General features: G+C 40.3%; 3 protein-coding genes across 3 annotated transcripts in view; 1 reads left to right on the forward strand and 2 right to left on the reverse strand.

Moving 5' to 3' along the window:
- Positions 1–833: 833 nt before the first annotated feature.
- LOC126204468 (sphingolipid delta(4)-desaturase DES1) lies at positions 834–11,004 on the reverse strand. The gene is made up of 6 exons (XM_049938857.1): positions 10,799–11,004; positions 8,789–8,965; positions 6,878–7,017; positions 6,379–6,592; positions 5,931–6,142; positions 834–2,117 (listed from the first exon to the last, which is right to left on the reverse strand). Exons 1-6 carry the CDS (start codon positions 10,878–10,880, stop codon positions 1,977–1,979), a joined length of 966 nt encoding a protein of 321 aa, XP_049794814.1. The 5' UTR covers positions 10,881–11,004; the 3' UTR covers positions 834–1,976.
- On the reverse strand, positions 8,998–10,744 carry LOC126204469 (autophagy-related protein 101-like). Its single transcript, XM_049938858.1, has one exon. It carries the CDS (start codon positions 10,200–10,202, stop codon positions 9,546–9,548), a length of 657 nt encoding a protein of 218 aa, XP_049794815.1. The 5' UTR covers positions 10,203–10,744; the 3' UTR covers positions 8,998–9,545.
- Positions 11,005–11,217: 213 nt separating the features above from the next.
- LOC126204470 (ubiquitin-fold modifier-conjugating enzyme 1) overlaps positions 11,218–24,532 on the forward strand; it is a 44,474-nt gene continuing 31,159 nt past the window's right edge. The window contains exons 1-3 of the mRNA XM_049938859.1: positions 11,218–11,386; positions 11,480–11,611; positions 11,685–11,852. Coding sequence (XP_049794816.1) covers positions 11,264–11,386; positions 11,480–11,611; positions 11,685–11,852 — 423 coding nt within the window. The 5' untranslated portion in view covers positions 11,218–11,263. The remainder of the gene's footprint in view (positions 11,387–11,479; positions 11,612–11,684; positions 11,853–24,532) is intronic.

Genomic DNA, 24,532 nt, shown 5'->3' on the forward strand with positions numbered 1-24,532 from the left:
CACAATTTCAAAGCTATTGCCCCAATAGTATACTTAGATCAAAATTCAATCAGGTGACTATCGGGCACCATCTTGTACTATATACTTAAAAATTCATCTACTGAATATGAGCAGTCATTTAGAAAGTCTTAATTTGTTTTTAAATATTGGTTGATTGGCTATCTGTCAGACTTAATGCTATTTGGTAAAGACTTGTTTTGCAGTGTGTGAGATGTTAGCTGCATTGTTGACATCTGCATGGACTACAGGTGGTGTCTTATCAATCTTCATAGTTTTACACAGGATTACATGTAGATTCTACATCATTCCAACAGCAGCCATCTTACATCTTGGTTAATGTTTTGTTTTAATTAATAGGCCAGTTATGTAATTAGGAAAACCTAAAACGGCACTATGAATACTCTTCTAGGTCACTCCAGCCATTGAAATTTTCATTTCATACCTGAACTTCAGTTTGTGCATCACATGCCAACGTTTAGTATGAAGTCATTAAATCTACCAACGCTTCTCTGAATTGTATTTATAAGCAATTTACATTCAATGTTACTGTTAAGCAATACAAATTTGATTAATGGATTATATTATTAACAAAAGTATGCAATATGTGCCAACACAACTTTACATTGAGGAAAAAAATTCACAAAATCTGTTTCAGTAATTACAACAGAAAGCTGTAACACAGAACATATTAAGATTGTGTTGTCATGATTGGCCTCTGTTATAACTGTATGCAATGTAAATTGTAATGTCCATTAACAGGAGACAAAAATTCAAGATCTGGGCAGGCCTACAGCTCCAGCATACCAAATAGGTTTACAGTGTACTACAGTAAGTAATTTTTAAAAAAAGATTTATTTGTACGTTTTTAATGTCAAAAATAGCTCACATACAGCAGCCATGGCTATAAGTAGCAAAAATTAAAGCTCTAAACAGGTCAAAATACCAATTAAAATGCATACCAGAATATAAATACCTGTAAGAAAGTTACAATAAGAGTACAACTACTACTGAGCTAAACATGTAATTTTGAATAAGCCACAGCATAACTAATTTTATATAGACGCAATTTCATATACTTTGATGCAAACAAATATTTATGACAAAGACAATACTAAATGCAGCTCATGCTTCAGATTCATTTCCTGCCCTCACAGATCAACATGTGACTAGAAAAGATACCAGCCTTTTCAGCCTTTTATGTTTTACATGTAAGGGCTAATTAACTTACATTCAAATCTTAGAAATTAACATTGTAAACCAGCAATAAATACATTTTTGACAGTGAGCAACTAATGGATTTATCTCTTACATTAGAAAAATGTCAGTTCACAGATTTCTGTCTGCTTTACACACACACACACACACACACACACACACAATAAAAAATAGAGATTTGTGCTTTTCAAGGCATAACTTGGTAACAGTGGAAAACATTACTGGCATATTACAAATGATCAGTTTAAAAAAGTGAAAGGAAAAATTAAAAACCCAAAAATCATGTATGATCATTAAAATACAGTATTTACACATCTTAACAAGTTATTGTTAAAACAAATTTGAAGATATCAACCCTGCAAGTTACAAATAACTTTTGCTGACATAAGTTCCCAAAGCAGCAAAAAATGTTGGTTACCATACAATATTTCATTATTTAAAACAGTGATTTTGTTCTAAATTTTCACATATGAACATGAAGCCTAACATGCACTGTACACCATAGACAATTTTGGCAAGACCTAGTTGAACAGCATAACAGATCCCGTCAGTAATTGTAACGTGCATCACAGTATCTGTAATAATCAACATTTAGTCCAGGTCAATACAGTTTTCCAATTCACACAGGTCATTCACCACACATTTCACAATATGAAATAACAAATTAATCTCATCAAAAAAATTTCCAACAGTCTATGACTTTTCAGCTGAAAACACTGATAACATATTTATTCAAAAATAAAGCATCAAAGTAATACAACTCATGATTTCAATCCTCTGTTTTTCCTTTTTATGCGTGCATAAGGTCCAATATCAGGGTCCATGACGAAGTCATACAAAACACTAACCCAAGAATTGTGCTGTGGTAGGTTATCATAATATTCCGCTGCTATCCGTTTCACCTAGAAAATAAAATTAAAAGCATAAAGCATAAATGTTTTGATTGTATATTTTAAGAAATATTTTACACACAATTTCTAAGAAAGATTTGATTATGTGCGAATGGAAAACCAGATCATTTTCATAATGTTCTAAATGAGGAAAATCCTAATGACAGTAAGTTGTCCTTTTATCAAAATCATTCATCCGGAGACTTCTTTAATAAGCGCAATTACAAACAGTCTTCCATCCTTAAGGTGACGCATTCTTTTACATTAACATTTGTTCCATGGATCTTGAATAAGAGAGAGAGAGAGAGAGAGAGAGAGAGAGAGAGAGAGAGAGAGAGAGAGAGAGAGAGAGAGAGAAATATCAAGTCTGAATCACTTGTTAACCAGCCACAAATTTACTTTCAGTTCCTTTATTCAAAGGCTACCGTTACCGGTTTTGAATCTTTGTGATTCATCCTCAGACGGTTTAGACGCTTTCTTTATGACATGTGGGTTTTTTTTTTTTTTTACAGATTGTCGTGAAACGTCGTTTGAGTGTTTGTTTTCATAACATTCGTCCAACAGATGTAAATGCATTCCCACTGCATCCTTGTTGTTGACACATAAATAGTTCTCACTGAACACTTTAAATTTGTCACAGATGATTTCTACCATGCACCACATGTTTTGTTAGTGTTTACATTTTAGCACGAGACATGTTTGCAGAATTTTGACAGTGGCCCCTTCTAGTGCTTGTTACTAGAAACTATTTAGATCCTTTTTTGTCTTATGTGTCTGTATGCTACACATATGCTCTAGTGATTTGATGTGCAACCATGCAACTGATGTTATGTCAGGCTTGTGTTAGTCCCAAATGGGAGTGTGTCGTCTTTGTAAGATTTCGTCAACAGAACACAGTATGATTGCATGCTTCGTTCTAGTTTTGGACCTGCTGCACATTACAAGATTACAGTGAGGCAATAACTGCTTGCCTCATGGCAACTTTTGCCATGATGTTAGTTGAATGCACATATTTTTTAATTTTCAGATGTGTGAGCCTTTGTTCCAAAACAAGCGCTGCATCACTGCCAGACGTAATGCAAGATTATATAATAGGAGGGTATTTCCCCCCCCCCCCCAATCTCCGATGACTTAGTATAGAAGCTCCACAAGCAGTAGAAAGTGGACATGCACTGTAGGCTACTGCGCAACTCTCTCACTACACACTCCATCATTGGCGACCTCAAGGCATCAGTCTGCGTTGCACAATGATGGCTACCATCACTGTTGCTCCCGCCAAGTATGAATTATGAAGTGTAATTCGGTTTCTGCAAGCAGAACGGAATAGTGCAGGAGAAATTCATCAGAGAATGAGCCGAGTGCATGGTGATAACTTCATGACTGATGGTGTTTTGCATGAATGGTGCCGAAAGTTTTAAAATGGCCGAAATGACGTGCATGATGAAGGGGGCCATGGACGCAAGTCTGTTGTTACAGACGACTTCGTTGAATGAGTTGACAGAATGGTTAGCGAAAAATCATAGATCATAACTGCACTGCCTATGGAAATTACGGAAGTTTCAAGATCAGTATTACTCTCTATCGTTACAGCTACAAAAAGCTTGGTGCTCATTGGGTTCCAAAAATGTTGACGGATGTCCACAAAAGTCACAAGTGTACAAAACTTTTGGTAATAAAATAAGTGTTTTCTATGAACTTGTCTTATTTATAGCCTATTAGCGGGTGGAAAGAAATGACCCTTGTACCTTCTAACGTGATGCAGTTTTCATGTACACTGCATTAAGGTGTGCAATGGTCATTACGTCTTGTGACACGTTTCTGCTCCCTTTGCTTCAGTTTACTGGTTTTAGTATTTTTTCGTAATATTTGGCAGAAATGTGGTTGCAATTATTAATGCAGTTGACCAGGTTTGTGATTAAATACGAAAACGACGACTCAGTGCATCAAATCTATAAATACAACATTTTAAAAATGTTATTGTTTTAGTGACTGGCTTGACGACCCTTTAGGGTGTCAAACATTTTAAAAATAAACATCTTACATTTGTTATAAATAGTGTTTGCAAAAGTCTAAGAATAATGAAAAGGTGATCTCTTGGCGATACAACTTGCAGCATCTTTGTATCATGTATTTCAATATTTTTTATTGTGTAAAAGATTAGAGATTTTTAAAAACTACATTTGACATTCACAAGGTTTTTAAGTTGAGTAAAGTCCTATTTAAATCCATTCAATAGTGTCTCTTGATAAATATGTATGTTTCTGTATCCATTGCTTCACCCAAACATTTCTGTTTTTCCTCGACATTTTTATTTTCCTCACTATTTTTCTTCTTTTTCAACAAACAACAACAACAACAACAACAACAACAACAACGGCGGCTGCCTTGTTTTATAGCACGATGATCTAACGATGCATCTATAGTGGAAATCGTTTCTTTAAGAACTTACAAAGAGTTGCTGAAATTAACTTGTTCAAATGAATTGCGGAAGTAAACTTGTGCAAGGTTCCAGAAGTTACTTGCTAGTGGACACAGGCCTTTAGTCAACGGAAAATAACTTCCTTACCCACAAAAATCTGTGATCTTAAAGTTTAAATATTACATCTAACTGCATTTTGGTAGGAAGACACTTCAAACATTAATCACCTTTAATTACTTATGAGACCATTCTGATAATATGTAGCATCTACCACATTTAGTAGTGAAAAATGCTGATCTGCTGCTAGAGCTGGAGTATGAAACATCACCATGAGTGACCCCCTAACAATTAGGGAAAACAGAAACCAACTCAATGGGAGCAGGTTAATTGAAGGCCTCAATTTAAAGCAAATGAACAAACATAACTGTGTTAGGCAGGTAAAATTCTCAGTAGCCAAGCTGATAACAGCACAAGTTATTTCCACTGGGGGACAGATCGCCAATACTAAAAACGGATGAGATCTATCAGTCACCCGGCTTACCAAATAAAGAGAAGGCCACAACCGAAACCTAATTTAAACAGAATACTTCCAAACTCAATTTGAGTTTATAGTAACTTTCTTTAAATCACAACAGAAAACAATGAAGATCTAGAGCAGGGATTCCCATAGTGGTTGATATCGGTTTCCTAGGGGTCGATATAAACGAAAACTGATTTTGGGGGTCGACGAGGTCTAAAAATCGACTCCTATTAAATTAACACAAGTTCTTATTTAAAACTTTCAAGATAGGCCCCCTTATTCATAATAGTCTGCTAACTTAAAGCATTGCTAATTCTCACTCTGTCTTCTTCTATTGACCTAAGACAGAATGAAAAATAACACTCTGTAGCAGCTGTTTTAAGTTAGCGGGCCATTATGAATAAGGGGGTTGATCTTAAACGTAGGTAATTTGGCCATGGGGGTCTGAGGTAACAGTTCATTTTGGAAAAGGGGTCACTTGTCCAAAATAGTTTGGGGATCCCTTATCTAGAGATATGTGCCATCTTCTGACCTCTGATGGCTACGAAGAACACCATACCTCAAGAACAATGCAAGTATCACAGTTCTTACTGCAAAAACATGGGAATGACTGTCCATTTTTATGGTGTATTTTAGGTGATATTGTTACTCCAAAAGACGAACATATTGGAGTATGTGGAAATCCATGGACGAAGTATTCCACAGTAGATATTAATTGTTGAACCAGATCTATTTCATAACAAAACAATAATGTCACCATTAACACTTCAGACACAATGCCTACATGCAAAAAAGCTGTAACATTGTTCCACCCATTTCACCAATCACTACCTGCATATTTGACAAGTTATCAATTACTCCTTTCTAACAATTAACAGAACCTTACCTCTGGAAGACGTGATCCAGGAACTGCAGGAAAATCATGATGCTCATTGTGATAGCCAACATTGAATGTTATCCAATTAAGACACCCATAATACGAGTATGTCTCGTAACCTTTTCGAAACATGTAATGTTCGGAAATGAAATGCCCAGCAACTGGATGCAGCCCCATTGCCAATAATGATCCAGCAATTAAGTACACTAGTACTTTGCCCCCTACAAAGAGAAAACATTAGCAACAAGTTACAGAAGTATAAATATTATTCCTCAATTAAGAAGTGTACAAACAGGTCAACAATACTGTATTAGAAATAGCATTCTTGCACTTATTTTTAATACAGCTTACATTTCCTAGAAATCAACACAGTTCAAATTTTCTCTAAATGGGAAAGATCAGCCATCAAAGCAGTTTAAATTTACAATATGAATCTGAATATCAAAACTTTACATACCAAAATAGTAATAAACGAAGACATCAAAGATTAGCTGGATAATGACATTAACTATTTCCAAAGTCGTTGGCGACTTTGGGTAAATAATAACTGGCCTCAAAGCATAGAAAAATGGTTGCAAACACAACCAGCAAAATTTTCCAAAAGTATTGCAGAACAGCTTCGCCTCCAAGTAGGTTGGTATGTCAGTGTCCTTCATTTCATCACCCTGGTACTGAGCAGAGAAGATATGAATAAAATCAAACTGCCGTACATAAAAAGTAAAAATAAAGCTGTCAGAGCTTCACTAAAACCAAAACCAATGTCAAACGCCTGTAAAATTGGCACACTATCCAAAATGCATTGCAAACATAGAGAGGGGAAAAAAAATCATTTAACAACATTATTCCTACTTACCTATACCACTTATTTCCATCATAAAAATCTAAACTGGTAGTGTAATTTAATTATCCTACAACTTTCAACTGAGTATGCATTTAAAAAAATAAAAAACACTCACCCTATGATGCTCCAGGTGATACTTCTTAAAACTGATTGAAAATGGTATACCAATAGGCAAGTTTGTGAATATCCCAAACGCTTTATTAGCTAATGGTCGTGCATGTCCAAAAGCCAAATTATGTGAAATTTCATGAATAGCTGTAAAGGAAGCAAAAAGGACAAAACTAAATTATTTTAAATGCATTACAGTAACCCGAAAAAAATGTTACTTCTCGTAACACAGATCACAGTAAACATGCGCACACTCCTTGTCCAACTTCAAAATCCATCCCAACATTTTCTCCAGGAAGTGGCAAAACACTAAAATTTTTTTACAAATATGCAATTTTTCCAGTTTACTGACATTCATAACAGAGATCAAATTCATTTTTATCGATACCTAAAATTACTTTAATATGTGATGCTCTCATAAGCATCCTACATACAAGACAACAGGTCTTATCGAATTTAGCATGATCTCTTCTACATGAATGAGCCTGTAAGGATACAGATATCGATCCAGTACTTGATGAATCTATGTACCCTTATGCTCCTTTGCTAAAGCACAGTGGCATCGGTGACTGGGATGCCCAATCATTCTCGAAGGTACAGACTGGAGCTTTGAGACCATTTAGCGAGAAGGAGTGAGTCATACCTGAGCCATCATATGATTAGGACACATATTTGAGAGGAAAGTAATTGTGGTTAAAATAATAATTATGAATCTCAGGATTCTTTTCCTATCGCAGGCTTTCTATATAATTGAAAGACAATCCTGCAGTACGGCAATGGCAATCTAATAAGCTAATCATAAGTGAGTGACTAACTGGAGTGTGAGTGCAATCAAAACAAGTACGGACATGGTTCTTTAACATAAAGTGAAATGAATTGTAACTAAGATACCAAAGTGACAATATACGCCAACCTCTTACACCACCACCATCACCACATTTTGAAAGGGAATGACTAATAGTATGGGAGAGCAGCTAAAGCATGTGTTGTAGGGTCACAGTCAGAATTTTAGTGGTCGGACCACTAACCTTGGAAGTTCAGTTTGCTGTCAAAATCTGGCTATTTATGAATGTCCAATTCCTAATTTTCCAACCAGCCAGACTATAGCAAGTAATATTCAAGTAAAAATTAAATAGTATAGACTGGCAGCTTAGAAGTATTTCAAGTTAAAGACGAAAATAGCAATTCAACACAGTTATAATCTAAAGTCATATTAAGGAACTCAAACATTAAGTAACAACAAACTAATTATGTAACAATTAACTTTCGTAACTATTGCAGGGATAGGCTGGGGAGCATTCGAAGAGAGGCACAGAACAATCTACATGTGTTTCCCTCTAATCCTTGGGTCCAAGTGATCTGCCTGTCCATCATATTTCTCTTTCCTCCATGAGGAAGACACTAGCAATTCCTATTACAGCTAGGATACTTGGAATTTTGTCTTCTGAGACTAAGTAATGATCAGTCATTCCACCTCGTCTTAGTGTATTTTTTCCTCCAAACTTTCGTTTTGACAGAACGCAAAAAAAATCTCCTAGCCGAGAAATGTAGCGAACAATTATTAAAAGGCTGAATCTGCATACTTAAGAATAAGCATACCTCAAAATGGCAATATAGTTCACTGTGTGTTAACATTGTTGCATAACTAGAAATTATATTAGGCATTGTGTAAATAAATTAGTAGTAAAGGTACCAAATTGCGAAGTAGTTATGCTGCTGAGACATTTACAGGCACAAACATGACTGCAAATATCACTGGCTTTTGAAGAGGTACCAGAGAGAGAGAGAGAGAGAGAGAGAGAGAGAGAGAGAGAGAGAGAGAGATTTATATTATAACAGGATTTTCCAATGTCATTATCTAACTAATGACAAGCAATAACTTGGCAATAAGATTAGTATATCTGAGAAACCTACTCACCAAGCATTAATGAATGGTTTATCACACCACCAAAAACATATGCAACCAAAAATATCATTGGCCATGACTGATCTTTCATGACAAATAACATCATGAACTGCACAAGTACCATGCCTGTTACAACCCACTTGAAATTAGGATCATAACCAAATAACTTCTTTATCTGTGGGTATTTTGCTGAAAAAGTAAAAATCAATCTTTACTGATCCTTTCATTATAGTTTATACAAACAAATCAAATCCTTATGTGACAACTCTACCAAAACAGAGTTCCAATTTACGTGGAACTGAATTGATATATTGCATTACACCAATTACCACAACCAATACAGAAATCTACTTGTTCTAGGTCTACTTATGATACACAGAGTCTTTTACATCTATTGCAATGTAACTTCCATTGAATAAACCATATACTGTAGATCTGCAGCATCTCATTACTGTGTTGATTCAACTTTTGAAAGTAGTTTAATGTTTAGACAAGCTTACAAAACAAAGAGCAACACAAACTTAGCTATTTTGAAATTCACTATTTATTACTTACTGTTAACTGCACCTACCTGATATAACAAAGTTTTAAACACTGGAATTTTGACAAGTATAATTTTTGACATAACAGCAAAAAGTCCACGAGTTTTATACAAACATACTAAATGTGTAATAAATAAAAAGAGTGTTTATACAAAAGTGATATTTCAGTAGTTGCCAAAGAAGTTTACTAACATCGAGCTGAATAAAAATACCTAATACACAAAAATTCAATAGGTAAGAGTTTCTTTCCACAGTTTCTTCATTGTTAAACCAACAGTATTGTTCGGGGGACCTGCTAATGTATGTGATAACTTAAATAAGTATGGCTGGATCCCCTCATACGTTGTATCAAAAACAAGATCCACTTCTGCCTCAACAGGAAATTCTGGAATATATGAGTTTCTATTCATTACTTCGACAATATAGAGTATTTTTTCGGTCAACATATCACCAACTTTCTCTCTTGATAGTTCTCTTTCGTATTCACTGTTCAATCTAATAATTTCCACACGTACCGTCCACACTTCCCAAGTACTTTCTATAGGAAATGGCCACCTGTTTTTCTTCCGCTGGAAAAATTCCAACGATATTTGCCCAGTGGTCTGCTGTGCACTCCTATGTAGGGAGTCCGAAAACGCCGAAATTTCTTTCTTCAAATTGCGATCTAAATCCTCGGAATCACAACAAACATAGGTAAGATCTATAAAATCACAATCCACATCACAGAATCCAATAGTTCCAACTGTATAGCGTGGTGTTTCAGGAATGAATTCAAACTTTCCCACTGTTCGGTGAAAAAGAACTGTATGAAATAAACTAGCTACAGCTTCCTTTACCTGCCTGGGTTCTACAGTCAGTTCTAGTGTCTGAGACCTGGCGTTCATAATTTCAGATTGGTTAGCTGAATGGCGTAGGACTATGCGAAATAATTTATTAGTTCAAATATCACTTTCTGCAATTTTATTAGTCACATAGGGTTAACTTTACGACGAGGAACAGGAACGTACACCTTCACAATGTAAACACGCAAAACACACCGTCACCCATTGCGAACACATTGGCAAACCAATGAACTAACGCACTCGGGCATGAAAAGGCATTTCCAACACTACGAACATACGGTAGCAAGCGTCTTCAGAAGAAACTGCGACAGAACCGTTCCGCTGGTATAAAACTGTGTACAAACGATATCTCGACTCAAAGACCTGTACACAGTCTAGTTACGAAGTACGTGATGTAACACGCGAGTGACCTCATATTTAGTTACACCCATACTCTTTGAGCAGCAGCGAGTCACAAGAACAGAGGCGTATAATCCGACGATGTCCACATAATGCGCGTTTTCAATGATTGTAAAACAACTTCCTAAAGTCTTCACGCTTAAACCGAGTCCATACTTAATCATAAAACATTCGAAAAATGGGAACCTACTAAAATAGCCAACTCTTGCAAATCAAATAACAAATGCAGTTCAGCTTACCCAAAATTTCTTTTCTTCTACTAGCATGTGGTTCTTCAGTATAAGACCATTCAAAATCTGTCCGCGAAACATGGGCTCCCATCCTCACAAATTCGTTTCACATCAACGCCCACTTCCCACACAACTGATTCACGGACAGAGCCGGCTGAATAGCTTAAGCACGAGACATCTGCTTAACAATATAATCACGCCCCTCTCCGTCAGACGAAAATCGATAGTAGTATCGAGAGCCATAAGAACTCAACTTGATGGGAGTTAAATAGTTTATTCTGTGGTGCCAGTGGCTAATATTTACTCCTTGCCGAGTATTTGAGAAACATAAACATTTTTACGATCGTGGTTTAGAGTGAGTATATCCATAAATATCGTAACTTATTAGTGAGAAGAAGTGTAGATTAACCATGCAAAATCAAAAGCAGTGTGCCCAACATAAGCGATGTAAAAACTGTCGTATGAGTTTGAAGTATGGTTGACGAAGCTACAAAATCTACATTAAGCGGTATTCCGTTACTTAAAACTAAAGCAGGGCCAAGAGAGAAAGAATTATGGGTACAAAGATTAAAGGAAGAGTACCAGTGCCTTATTAAGGTATGTAATATAGCAAGCTACTATATATGTGGGTGCACCATATGGAACGTTACCTTACCAGCAGAAAACAAATTATGTTTCTGTCTATTTCAGTACGTACAAAATAATAAGGCTGCTGATAACGATTGGTTTCGACTAGAATCTAACAAAGAAGGGACAAGATGGTTTGGGAAGTGCTGGTATATCCATAACCTTCTGAAATATGAGTTTGATGTCGAGTTCGATGTAAGTGTTCATGAACATGAATATGTGCCTCCAAAGAAAGAAACAGAATTAACTGCTGTTTTGCATTTTGCAGATACCAGTTACCTATCCGACGACGGCGCCGGAAATTGCTCTTCCAGAACTTGATGGAAAGACAGCAAAAATGTACAGAGGTGGAAAAATTTGTTTAACAGATCATTTCAAACCATTATGGGCCAGAAATGTTCCGAAGTTTGGAATTGCACATGCGATGGCGTTAGGGGTATGTATATGCCTCTGAAAGTTGCTTTTCAATCACTCTTTACCCGCTCCTCTGCGTATATTAGATGACAGACAACTAATTTCCTGGCAAGTCTGGCCTTAAGTGGGACAGTCCTTGTAAATGAAGTAGCAGAATCTTGAAACGGTCTCTGCTGCTTTTGTAAGTTAAAGAACGACTATCTGTTTGTTAGTCATAAGGGAATCTATTAGCCTAATTAAAGAATACATGGTATATAATTGAAGACCTACCATTCTGAACGTGCTAGGAACCAAAATTAATATTTTTAAGTATACCAAGACCAGAATTGTATGACATACAAAATTAGCACACACACGTTCCATTGCATTAATACTATCCAGGAAGTATAAACTATAATGCAAGTCCAGAGAAAATTGCATTGAGTTGTCCAAAAAAAGAAAATTAAAAACTTGAGATCAGAAGGTGTCCTTCACATTGCCATATTCAGGCTAAATGGGCTAAGTTCAATAGAGATATCAAGCTGTAATGGCTGACAAGATGTGCCTAAATACAAGAGATGTAAACGATATGCAACAAATATTTTAGGTTTGTAGTATCATCTATCTGTATCGATACTCTGCAAACCACTGTGAGGTGCATTACACAAATCGGTAAAAAACTGCCAATGGTAATGTGGTATAAAGGTTCCATAGCAAGCTGCTACTTCGTTTTTCAGTATACAGTCATGGAATTGAGGCAATTGCCTTTCTTTAGGATGTTTACACTTTCCCATTGTTGAATGTCACTGAATGTCCTTTTGATGTACACTACTCCAAGGGTCACCCCAGGGGGTCCACAACTCTTTTGTGGATACGTGCGTAGTGAATACGGGACCCCGAGCTAGTGTGGCCCTCCTTCCTTTCCGGGCTGCATACCTTCCTTTTCTACATCCTTCCCCATCCCCCATCTCCCCCCCCCCTCCCTCACCACCGCCTCTTCCCTTCCCTTTCTCCCCCTCTGGGAGTATGTTTAGCACCTACGTCCACAGACGGACGCTCGAAACTGTAAAACAGTCTCTCTTCTTCTCTTTCTCTGCTGGAAAGTCTTTGTCCTTCCTTTGTCCTCTTTTCCTTACCTCTTCTCTTTACCATCTTCTCCGCTGCGGTGTTTGAGACCTCTCTTCTTTCCTTCCCTTTTCTTTGTTCCTCCCTGTGCATGTCTGAAGGCCGACCCACATATCCCCATGCATATCCGGTGATGGGGTAACGCATAATTCCCCGCCCCGGGTAGACAGGTAGGACACGTACGTACCCCCTTGTAACAGCTAGGCCCAGGGAGGGGTGATTACCCGAGCTGATACCTTCCGAACGTGCCGATTGGTCCCTCCGTCCGTTTCTCGGAAGGTGTGATGTGAGGTGTGAACAATCACCTAAGGCGGGAGTGCCCTCAGAGAGGGCCCCCACAAGGAAGGAGTGGGCCATTGGAGACGCCAGTAATCATGGGGGATACTTCCGCAATGGTTTCCTCATCATCTACTATGTCTGCTCACAAGCGAAAGTTAAATGAGTCTCAGCCACGGACAATTCTTCCATTGTTCCCACAGTTCCTTCTTGTTTCTCGGTCGGACGAAGGCCAAGACTTCTCCACAGTCCCTTTCATTATTCAGAAAGGTGTCGATGCAATTGCAGGTCCTATAAAGTCTTGTTCCTGATTACGAAATGGCACCTTGTTGTTAGAAAGTCACTGCCCTCCAGGCACAAAAATTGCTGTGTACTTCACTGCTACACACCTTCCCTGTCCGGGTGGAAGCGCACCGCACTTTAAATTCATCACGTGGGGTCATTTACACACGCTCCCTCGATGGATTGTCCGATGAGGAAATTCAAAACTACCTGTCTGACCAGGGCATAACAGCTGTTCATCGAGTCATGAAAAGGGTTGACAAGAACATCGTTCCAACCCGTACTGTCTTCTTGACATTTGACAGACTTCAACTTCCATCGACCAAGAAAGCGGGCTATGAGATAATTTCTGTTCGCCCTTACATCCCAAACCCTACGCATTGCTATCGGTGTCAGCGGTTCCATCATACCAGCCAGTCATGTTCCAATCCGGCCGAATGCGTTACGTGTGGCAAGGATGCCCATGAGGGTGCTTGTCCACCTCCATCTCCTCATTGCATCAACTGTATGGGTGTCCACACTGCTTCCTCTAGAGATTGCCCCATTTTTAAAGACAAACGGCTCATTCAGGAAATCAGAGTGAAAGAAAAGGTGTCTACCTTTGCTGCTCAAAAGTTATTCGCCAGTCGAAAGCCCACTGTGCCTCAGAAAGGAAAATACAGCACTGTCCTTGCCTCTCCTCGGCCAACAAAGGAGGCAGCCACACAGACTTGTGATCTCACCTTTAGTGCCACGATTGTCAGATCAGCCAGTGCAAAGATCACCCGTTCAACCTCCCCACTCTCACCTCTTCCTTCTATGGCTCACCCTTCATCAGGTTCTGCTAAAACCCGAGCCCCAAAATCGCACTCTCAGACTTCCAAAAAAGAGCCTACTCGTGAAGATTTTTTACGTACCCCGACTTCACAACCATCGATTCCTCCTTCCTCTTAATGTCCTGTTTCCAAGAAGGCTAATAAGAAACCCAGTTCCTCTCCTCTGCCACAGCGTGTCTCATCCACAGTGCCACCTGGTGGTAATCGCCCTCGGCCTCTTCTGTGTCACTGAGGCACACTGCTGGTGGCCGATCAACCGGCCGATCGGTGGTGGCAGGAGCTGCTCCCGAACAACCTATGGATCAGGATCTTCTGCCTTCGGCAGAATGCTGTTCCATGCTGTCGGTCGCCGGTTCTGAGCAGTCGTTGAGTTTAGGGCAACCTTGGTCACATTCCTCCCTTTTCTGTCTACCCTATGTCCATTATCCATTGGAATATCTGCGGCATTAGAGCCAATCGGGATGAATTGTCGATCCTCTTACGATCATACTCGCCGGTCATCTCCTGTCTTCAGGAAACAAAGCTGAGTCCCCACGATCGCTTTGTTTTCCCCCATTTTCAATCAGTCCGATTTGATCTCCCCTCTGTTGAAGGTACTCCAGTACATGGAGGACTCATGATTCTTCTCCCTGATACTCTCCATTATCACCCAATCCCCTTAAACAGTTCCTTCCAAGCTGTCGCTGTCCGTCTTTCCCTTTCTGGATACATCTTCTTTCTTTGTACTGTATACATTCCGTCGTCCACACCAATGGCAAGAGCTGATCTCCTTCATCTACTTGTTCAGCTTCCGTCCCCCTATTTGCTGGTTGGGGACTTCAATGCCCACCACCCGCTTTGGGGATCTCCGCGTCCTTGTCCGCGCGGCTCACTATTGATAGACATCTTCCACCACGCGGATCTTGTTTGCCTCAACACTGGGGACCCTACATTTTTGTCTGCCTCTACGACAAATTTCTCTCATTTGGACCTTTCGGTCAGTACTGTTCCGCTAGCTCGATGGTTCGCTCTTGCTGATTCACACACGAGTGACCACTTTCCATGCGTCCTTAGATTGCAGCCACAACTGCCGTATATGTGCCCGAGATGCTGGAAGTTTGCCCAAGCTGATTGGACACGTTTTTCGTCTCTAGTGACATTTGATGACAGTCACTTTCCTAGCGTCGATGATGAGGTCACTCATATTACAGAAGTTATTCTTACGGCTGTGGAACGTTCCATACCTCGCACCTCCGATTTGCCCCGGCGCCCCCCCCCCCAGTTTCTTGGTGGAATGAGGCATGCTGTGATGCAATACATGAGCGGCGACGTGCTCTTCGTGTTTTCCGGCACCATCCTACTTTGGCCAACTGTATCCACTATAAGCAGTTCCGTGCACGATGCCGTCGCGTCATCCGCGATAGCAAGAAGGCCAGCTGGGACTTCTTTACTAGCTCATTTAACACCTTCACTCCCTCCTCGGGCGTTTGGAGTCGGATTCGATGGTTATCAGGCGCGCCTAGTTTCTCCCCGGTCTCTGGGCTCACTGTCACACATGATACATTAGTGGACCCCGTCGCAATTTCTAACTCATTGGGTCAATGCTTTGCTGAGATTTCGAGCTCTTCAAATTACCCGCCAGCTTCTCTCCCAAAGAAACGTGCAGGGGAAGTGCGACCTCTTGCTTTCTCCTATGAAAATCGCGAAAGCTATAGTACTGTTTTCTCCATGCGGGAACTCCAACACGCACTCTCTTCTTCTCGCTCTTCCGCCCCAGGATCGGATGGTATCCACATCAAAATGTTGCTGCATTTATCATACCATAGTCTGTGTTACCTCCTTCGCCTTTATAATCGAATTTGGACCGACAGTACTTTTCCCAGAAGATGGCGGGAAGCTATCGTCGTTCCTGTTCCAAAACCTGGAAAGGACAAACATCTCCCCTCTAGCTATTGCCCCATTTCTCTCAAGAGTAGTGTATGTAAGATTTTGGAGCGTATGGTGAATTGCCGTTTAGCCTGGTGGCTGGAGTCCTGAAGTCTTTTAACACCTGCCCAATGCGGTTTCTGAAAGCATCATTCTTCCATTGACCATCTTGTTGCTCTCTCCACTTATATCATGAACAATTTTCTCAGGAAACGCCAAACAGTAGCAATATTTTTTGATCTGGAGAGAGCATACGTTACCTGTTGGAGGACAGGCATTCTCCGCACGCTGTTCTCTTGGGGCTTTCGAGGTCGGCTGCTCCTTTTTCTTCATGAATTTATGGCAGAGCACACATTAAAAGTGCGGGTGAACACTACCTTTTCCCGTACTTTCTCCCAAGAAAACGAGGTACCCCAGGGCTCTGTGCTGAGTGTTGTACTGTGTGCCATTGCCATAAATCCAATTATGGATTGTCTCCTTCCTGATGTTTCAGGCTCCCTCTTTGTGGACGATTTTGCGATCTACTACAGCTCTCAACGAACCAGCCTTCTTGAACGACGTCTTCAAGGATGTCTCAATCGCCTCCACTCTTGGAGCATCGAAACCGGCTTCCGCTTGTCTCCCAGTAAGATCATTTGTGTCAATTTTTGGCGTGGTACGAGTTTCTTCCGCCTTCCTTACATCTAGGCTCTGTCAGCCTTCCGTTCGCGGACATCGCTAAGTTCTTGGGTCTTATGTTTCACAGAAAACTGTGCTGGTCCTCCCACATTTCCTATCTTTCGGCTCGCTGTCTGCAACCCCTTAACACCCTCCGTGTCCTGAATGGTACCACCTGGGGAGCAGACGGAGTGGTCCTTCTCCGCATCTATCGCGCCTTAGTGTACTCTAAATTGGACTATGGAAGCATAGTTTACTCTTCTGCTCGGCCATCTATTCTTCGGCGTCTCAACTCTGTCCACCACCGTGGATTACGTTTAGTGTCTGGAGGTTTTTACACCAGCCCTGTTGAAAGCCTTTATGCTGACTGCTGAACCTCTGCTGTTCAATTGGCGAGCTGTCCTTCTGAGTCTTTATGCTAGCCATTTGTCTTCCATGCCTGCTAATCCGGCCCATAACATTTTTTTCGACACCTCCTTGGATTTAGGTTATGCAGGCCGCCCTTCCTCCCTACTACCACCGGGAGTCTGCTTCCGTCAACTGCTACATTCTCTCTCCTTCCACTTTCCTAAGCCTTTCTTGACAACTTGGGGTACAGCACCACCTTGACTCCGGCCCCTGACCTGCCTGCTCCGTGACCTTTGTCAGTTTCCCAAGGAAGGTACCCCTTCTCTTGTTTATCGTCGGGTATTTGCTGCTCTATGTGCACAAATGAAGGATGCCACATTTATTTACACTGATGGCTCAAAAACATTGTTTGGTGTTGGGAGTGCCTATATTGTTGGCGGCACCCCAAATTGATTTCGGCTTCCCGACCAGTGACCGGATTCAGGACTGCCTCCACTTGCTCCACTTGGGGGACGTCTCTGTGGCGTTCCTCTGGATCCCAGGTCGTGTTGGTATCTGTGGAAATGAGGTGGCCAATATAGCAAGCAGCCAAGGCTGCAGTCTCTCTTCTTCAGCCTGCTATTCGCATGATTCCCTTCGCCAATCTGTGGAGTTTTTTATGTCGTGTTGCTCTTTATGGCACGCACATTGGTCGACATTTCCCAATAATAAATTGCAGGACGTGAAAACTCTTCCCTGTGCTTGGACCTTTTCCTCCCGAACTCATCGTCGGGAGGAGGTAGTTTTAACTAGACTCCGGATAGGGCACTGTCTTTTTAGCCATCGACATCTTTTAAGTGGCGATCCTCCCCCACTCTGTCCCCACTACTCTCAACTGTGGATGGTCAGACACCTTTTACTCGAGTGCCCTTATTTTACTCCGTTGCGCACCCGTCTACAGCTGTCGCCTGATATATCTTCCATTTTAGCAGATGACACGCGCTCAGCCGATCGCGTTCTCAAGTTTATTAGTGCCAGTGAGATGACGTCAGTCATTTAAAGCTCTTTTTGGGGACAAACAACCCCCCTTCCATAGTGGTTTTTTAAGCTTTCCTTCTCTTATTAGTTTCCACACTTTTTTGAGTTTCGCTCCCATTGCTGTTGGTTTCCAGTTTCGTTTTTTTACCTTTTCCTAAGTCATAGACCGAGTGCTAATGACCGTAGCAGTTTTGCACCCTAAAAGAAAGAGAGAGAGAGAGAGAGAGAGAGAGAGAGAGAGAGAGAGAGAGTACTACTCCAATGTCAATGGAAGTGTCAGATTCCACCTGTCTGCTCTGACCAAGACGTAAGGGCGTTGCGGTGTGTGACTTTATTATGGTGCGGAGTTCATGAGTTGGTTGTGTTTGAGGCTGTCGTCTGGTGTGTGTGTGTGTGTGTGTGTGTGTGGAGGGGGGGGGGACCTAGTTTAGTGATAAGTAATTGTTTGTTTTTGTTTTTTAGCAATTCAAGTTGTAATGTTTTGTGTGTTTATGGTATACTTAATGTGTTTTAATTTATGTAGAGATGTTAGATTCTTGAGCTTTTAAGGCGTTGTGGTTTTTGTTCTATTTTTTGTAGTTGTAGGTGTTGGTTTTTTTGTACCAATAATCATGGTTGACCTATATAAGTCAAGAAAAGTGACCGATTCCAATTTTTGTAATTTAAGTTGTGGTGTTGTGATATTGTCAGGTGTTGTTGATCTATATAGGTCAAGGGAAGTGTCAGATTCCTGTAGATTTTGTTGGTGTAGCGGAATTTTGTAATTTTTTTGTCACTTTGTGTGTTTTGGGATCATGTTGTAAAAAAAAAAAAAAACTTGTCCTCACCCTGAAAACCCTCAATTTCCCTTGGTTGTCCCATTAGTGTGATTGTATTTTTGGAGGGAGATATTACTGTCGTACTTATATGTACTTTTGTGTGTGTGTGTGTGTGTGTGTGTGTGTGTGTGTGTGTGTGTGTGTGTGTGTGTGTGTGTGCGTGGGGGGGGGGGTGGGGGGGGGAGTTCATAGGCACCATATTGGAGAAGCTTAGAATAGCCATTTCCACCATGTTGATGACATTATGGGTCAAAGCAGAAGGGTGGAATCGGATACTTCTATAATCACCTGTTCAGGTGAGGTGATTTTAATTTGTGTGGCAGAGCTGATGTGTAGCATTGTTGTGTTGATGACTTTACCAGCAGCAGTCTTGAAGTCAATAAAATCCTTGCAGTTGTCACTCCAAATCACAAGTTTTGTTTTGTTACCAGTTATGCTGACAGTATTTTTAGTGCAATTCAGGACATGAAACAGACAGGATGCTTTGTTGTTAGCTCCCGGAGTCCCTTCACCTTCATGCCACAAACACATTATTCCCTCACTGTTGTCATTAACAGGAACACAGAAGTCATAACACAAAAGCTGGCATAAGTAGAACATATGCGAGTGTGTAAGAGTTGGAACAAACAATACTTGCTACAGATTGATTGCCAATGTAAAAGTGTTAGCTCCAGGTTTAGTTGAAGACTTTGCATCATTCTTCATGTTTGTCATTGCACTTTCTGCCTTTCTATGGTGCAGTTCTAGTGCTTTCTGATTTTCTTGTGTTCTCTGGTGAGTGCCCTTTCCTGTCAAGGTGCAACGAGTCACAAGTATATGACCCTAGTCTTCCAAATGATAGATTTGGAAAGTATTTAAGAAATATCTGCCTACACTGTATTTCATAAACTTTGGTCTCTGGAAATTTGACTTTAAATGCTTTGCATAAGCGACTAATATTAAGATCGCGGCTGAGGTATTTAGAAGACTTCCTTCAGCTATAATGAGTTTCCTCTCTTGGAATTGACAATATGTGTTGCTTTATCAGTAGAGCATCATCCTTAGTATATTTGCTGTTGTGTGCACCACCTCTGTTGTCATGGTGCAACACTTGGCCCATCTTCAGTGTATTGATTAATGTCGCAATCCTCCTCTTTGAAACACAAAGTACATCCCTGAATGTTTTACAGCAGACTCTGAAATGACCATCTTTTCCATCGGGAACCCTATACACTACACTTGATTGATGATGGCTGTTCTTTGGTTTGACATATTCATCCCCGTACCACCTGGAGACTGGTAGTATTTTCATTAAACCCATTAGGGTTGTGCCAGTTTCATTTTGCTTATAGAAGTTGTGAAATAAATTTGTTCTTAATTCGTTCAACGAAGACTCAAATGATGGCTACATTTACATTTCAGCTGAAATGGGAAAGGTTACTTACTCAAGTTTCAGTATATTGAAAACATGTTCTGATTACACTAGGTATATTTCCATTCCATGTTGTTGTTGTTGTTGTTGTTGTTGTGGTCTTCAGTCCTGAGACTGGTTTGATGCAGCTCTCCATGCTACTCTATCCTGTGCAAGCTTCTTCATCTCCCAGTACCTACTGCAACCTACATCCTTCTGAATCTGCTTAGTGTATTCATCTCTTAGTCTCCCTCTACGATTTTTACCCTCCACACTGCCCTCCAATGCTAAATTTGTGATCCCTTGATGCCTCAAAACATGTCCTACCAACCGATCCCTTCTTCTAGTCAAGTTGTGCCACAAACTTCTCTTCTCCCCAATCCTATTCAATACCTCCTCATTAGTTACGTGATCTACCCACCTTATCTTCAGCATTCTTCTGTAGCACCACATTTCGAAAGCTTCTATTCTCTTCTTGTCCAAACTGGTTATCGTCCATGTTTCACTTCCATACATGGCTACACTCCACACAAATACTTTCAGAAACGACTTCCTGACACTTAAATCTATACTCGATGTTAACAAATTTCTCTTCTTCAGAAACGATTTCCTTGCCATTGCCAGTCTACATTGTATATCCTCTCTACTTCGACCATCATCAGTTATTTTACTCCCTAAATAGCAAAACTCCTTTACTACTTTAAGTGTCTCATTTCCTAATCTAATCCCCTCAGCATCACCCGATTTAATTTGACTACATTCCATTATCCTCGTTTTGCTTTTGTTGATGTTCATCTTATATCCTCCTCTCAAGACACTGTCCATTCCGTTCAACTGCTCTTCCAAGGCCTTTGCTGTCTCTGACAGAATTACAATGTCATCGGCGAACCTCAAAGTTTTTACTTCTTCTCCATTAATTTTAATACCTACTCCGAATTTTTCTTTTGTTTCCTTTACTGCTTGCTCAATATACAGATTGAATAACATCGGGGAGAGGCTACAACCCTGTCTCACTCCTTTCCCAACCACTGCTTCCCTTTCATGCCCCTCGACTCTTATAACTGCCATCTGGTTTCTGTACAAATTGTAAATAGCCTTTCGCTCCCTGTATTTTACCCCTGCCGCCTTCAGAATTTGAAAGAGAGTATTCCAGTTAACGTTGTCAAAAGCTTTCTCTAAGTCTACAAATGCTAGAAACGTAGGTTTGCCTTTCCTTAATCTTTCTTCTAAGATAAGTCGTAAGGTTAGTATTGCCTCACGTGTTCCAACATTTCTATGGAATCCAAACTGATCTTCCCCGAGGTCCGCTTCTACCAGTTTTTCCATTCGTCTGTAAAGAATTCGCATTAGTATTTTGCAGCTGTGACTTATTAAACTGATAGTTCGGTAATTTTCACATCTGTCAACACCTGCTTTCTTTGGGATTGGAATTGTGATATTCTTCTTGAAGTCTGTGGGTATTTCGCCTGTCTCATACATCTTGCTCACCAGATGGTATTGTGCTACCTCTAGTTTTCCCTTAAAGATGATCAGCCCTATATATTCTTTACAATTTTCATAAATTAACTCTGTTTTTGAGTTTGCTAACAACCATAATTAACCTCAAAATGATTTAGAAAAATAGTAATTTTTACCACAGGTTTTTGTATTGGCTTATGTATTTGCTTCAGTTCATAAAGGGAATTAGCAAAGTTTGAGCTCAACAGATTAAAAGACAATCAGCAGACTTAAAGTTATTTCTTCACTGTGTGTAATACGTTATGCCAGCCAAAATGCAGTCCAACTGTGAATGCTGTTCTCGAACACAGGACGAGTTGGTTAACCTTCGTAAGCAGCTGGAAATTTCGCTGACTACTGTTGAAGCAGCAGCTGTGAATCGTAATGTTGGAAGAGCTCCCGAGAGCCGCGTACCTGTGATATCTGTACCAGAGGTACTTAAAAGTACTATCCTCTCCTGTGGATCCTGTCCCCGGTGCAGAAAGTACAGAATCCATCATTACTTATCGAATTGGCTGTGAGGTGTCCTGTACAGGGTGGATGGGGGTCAGAGAGGACTCAGGGTGTTGTACCAATCCCCCAAACCAACATGTTAGGGATAGCCATTGAAGCTCACTTCACTTTTTTGGGGGAAGCCTGTTTTGATCAGTGTGAAGAGGAGGCAAACACAAAATGGTAGGGGTATATTAATCATTGGCAGTTCCAACATGTGGTGACTGATGGTACCCCTTAGGGAAATGGCAGCAAGGGACAGGAAAAGACATCAGGTGCACTCAACATAATGAAGAGGCTATTCCAGCAGCCATTGAGGGAACAGAGTGCAATTAACTGCAAATTGTGTTATACGTTAGAACAAATGCCTTTCATCTGGGCTCTGAGGTCATACTTGGGTCATTCCAGCGACTGGCAGGGAAGGTTGAGAAGCTCACAATTTGCAACAATGTCCTCAGAACTGATCACGATTCTTTGTTTCTGAGGTGAGTGGAAGGACTGAACCAGAGACTTCAGAGGTTCTGTTACAAGCTAGGCTGTGACTTTCTGGACTTGCGCCATGTGGTTGAGAACTGCAGAGTCTCCCTAAATGGACCAGGGATGCACTACACATTTTAATATATATTGAAGGCATAGGCAAAGGGGAAATGGAGGTTGTGTATTTGTCACAGTAGAAAGGAAACTCAAATTCACCGAGATAGAAATTGAAGCTGCATGTGGGATTGTTTGGGCAAGAAGCAGTATCAAGAGTGTATATAAAATGATCCTTCTATCATGCACCAGACCCATCTCCCAATGTAACCAAAAAGTTTAGAGAAAACTTCAGTTAGATTGTGCATAAGTTCCCCAAAGATGCTGTAATTATCAGTGGAGACTTTAATCATCCAACAATCAATTGGGAAAATTACAGTTTTGTTAGTGGTCAGTACTATAAGACATCATGTGAAACATTACTAAATGTCTTCTCTGAAAACTACCAAGAACAAATAGTTCAGAACCCATTCATGATGGAAATATAATTAAATAGATCTAATGGCGACAAAGAGATCTGACATCTTTGAGGAAGTCCTCATCAAAATTCCATAGACAGTTGTTTTTTCCTTGCTCAATTTGTGAGTGGAAAAGAAGGGGGGGGGGGGCAAGTAGTGGTCCAGAGTACCCCTCACCGTGCACCATATGGTGGCTTGTGGAGTACCTATGTAGATATGAAATGGAATTATCACAAAGGCTCAGTCGTGGGTAAAGCAAGTGGTAGACTTCAGTTTATTAGTAGAATACTAGGAAGTGCAATCAGTGTACAGAGGAGACTGCTTACAAATCACTCGTGCAACAGGTTCTAGACTATTGATCAGGTGCGTGGTACCAGTACCATATAGGACTAACAGAGATTATTGAACCTATACAGAGAAGGGCAGGTTTGTTTGGTCCGTGCGAGAGTCACAGAGATACTGAAGGAACTGAACTTCAAGGCACTTGAAGATGGACATAAACTACCCTGAGAAGATCTATTAACAAAGTTTCAAGAACTGACTTTAAATGATTACTCTGGAATGTACTATAACCCCCTATGTATTACTCTCTTAGGGTAAGATGAGAATGCTTACAGAACTCACAAAGGCATTGGAAATAATTATTCTTCCCATGCTCCATATGTGAAAGGAATTTGAAGAAACCCTTATAACTGGTACTTACTCTCTGCCATGTAGTAAACTGTGGTTTGCAGAGTATAGATTTAGACGTAATGCACCTAAGAAGGCATATTTTGTTATCACACTGAATACGTTTAACTATCCTACTGTTACCTTTCACTGAAAGAGTGAGAGTCAGTCTTGACTACAGATTTAACAATACGGAATTAAAAAGCTTACACATTTTTCTTGCATAATCATACTGTTTGCTATTTCATTATCTTCCACAGTTTCCCAGTGTCAAACTGCTAGTAAGTCTCGAACTTCTTGTTGTTGACTAGTTATAGCTTACACACAAGCATTCAAACAGTCATTCTTCCTGTACTGCAGGTGTGAATGGCATCGGAAAAAGCCCTAACGACTGTTACAATTCGTGACTTCCCTGCACTTCACATTTCCTTGCAGAATGCGAA

The sequence above is a fragment of the Schistocerca nitens genome, chromosome 9, assembly GCF_023898315.1.
Source record: "Schistocerca nitens isolate TAMUIC-IGC-003100 chromosome 9, iqSchNite1.1, whole genome shotgun sequence".
In the NCBI taxonomy this organism is placed as follows: Eukaryota; Metazoa; Arthropoda; class Insecta; order Orthoptera; family Acrididae; genus Schistocerca; species Schistocerca nitens.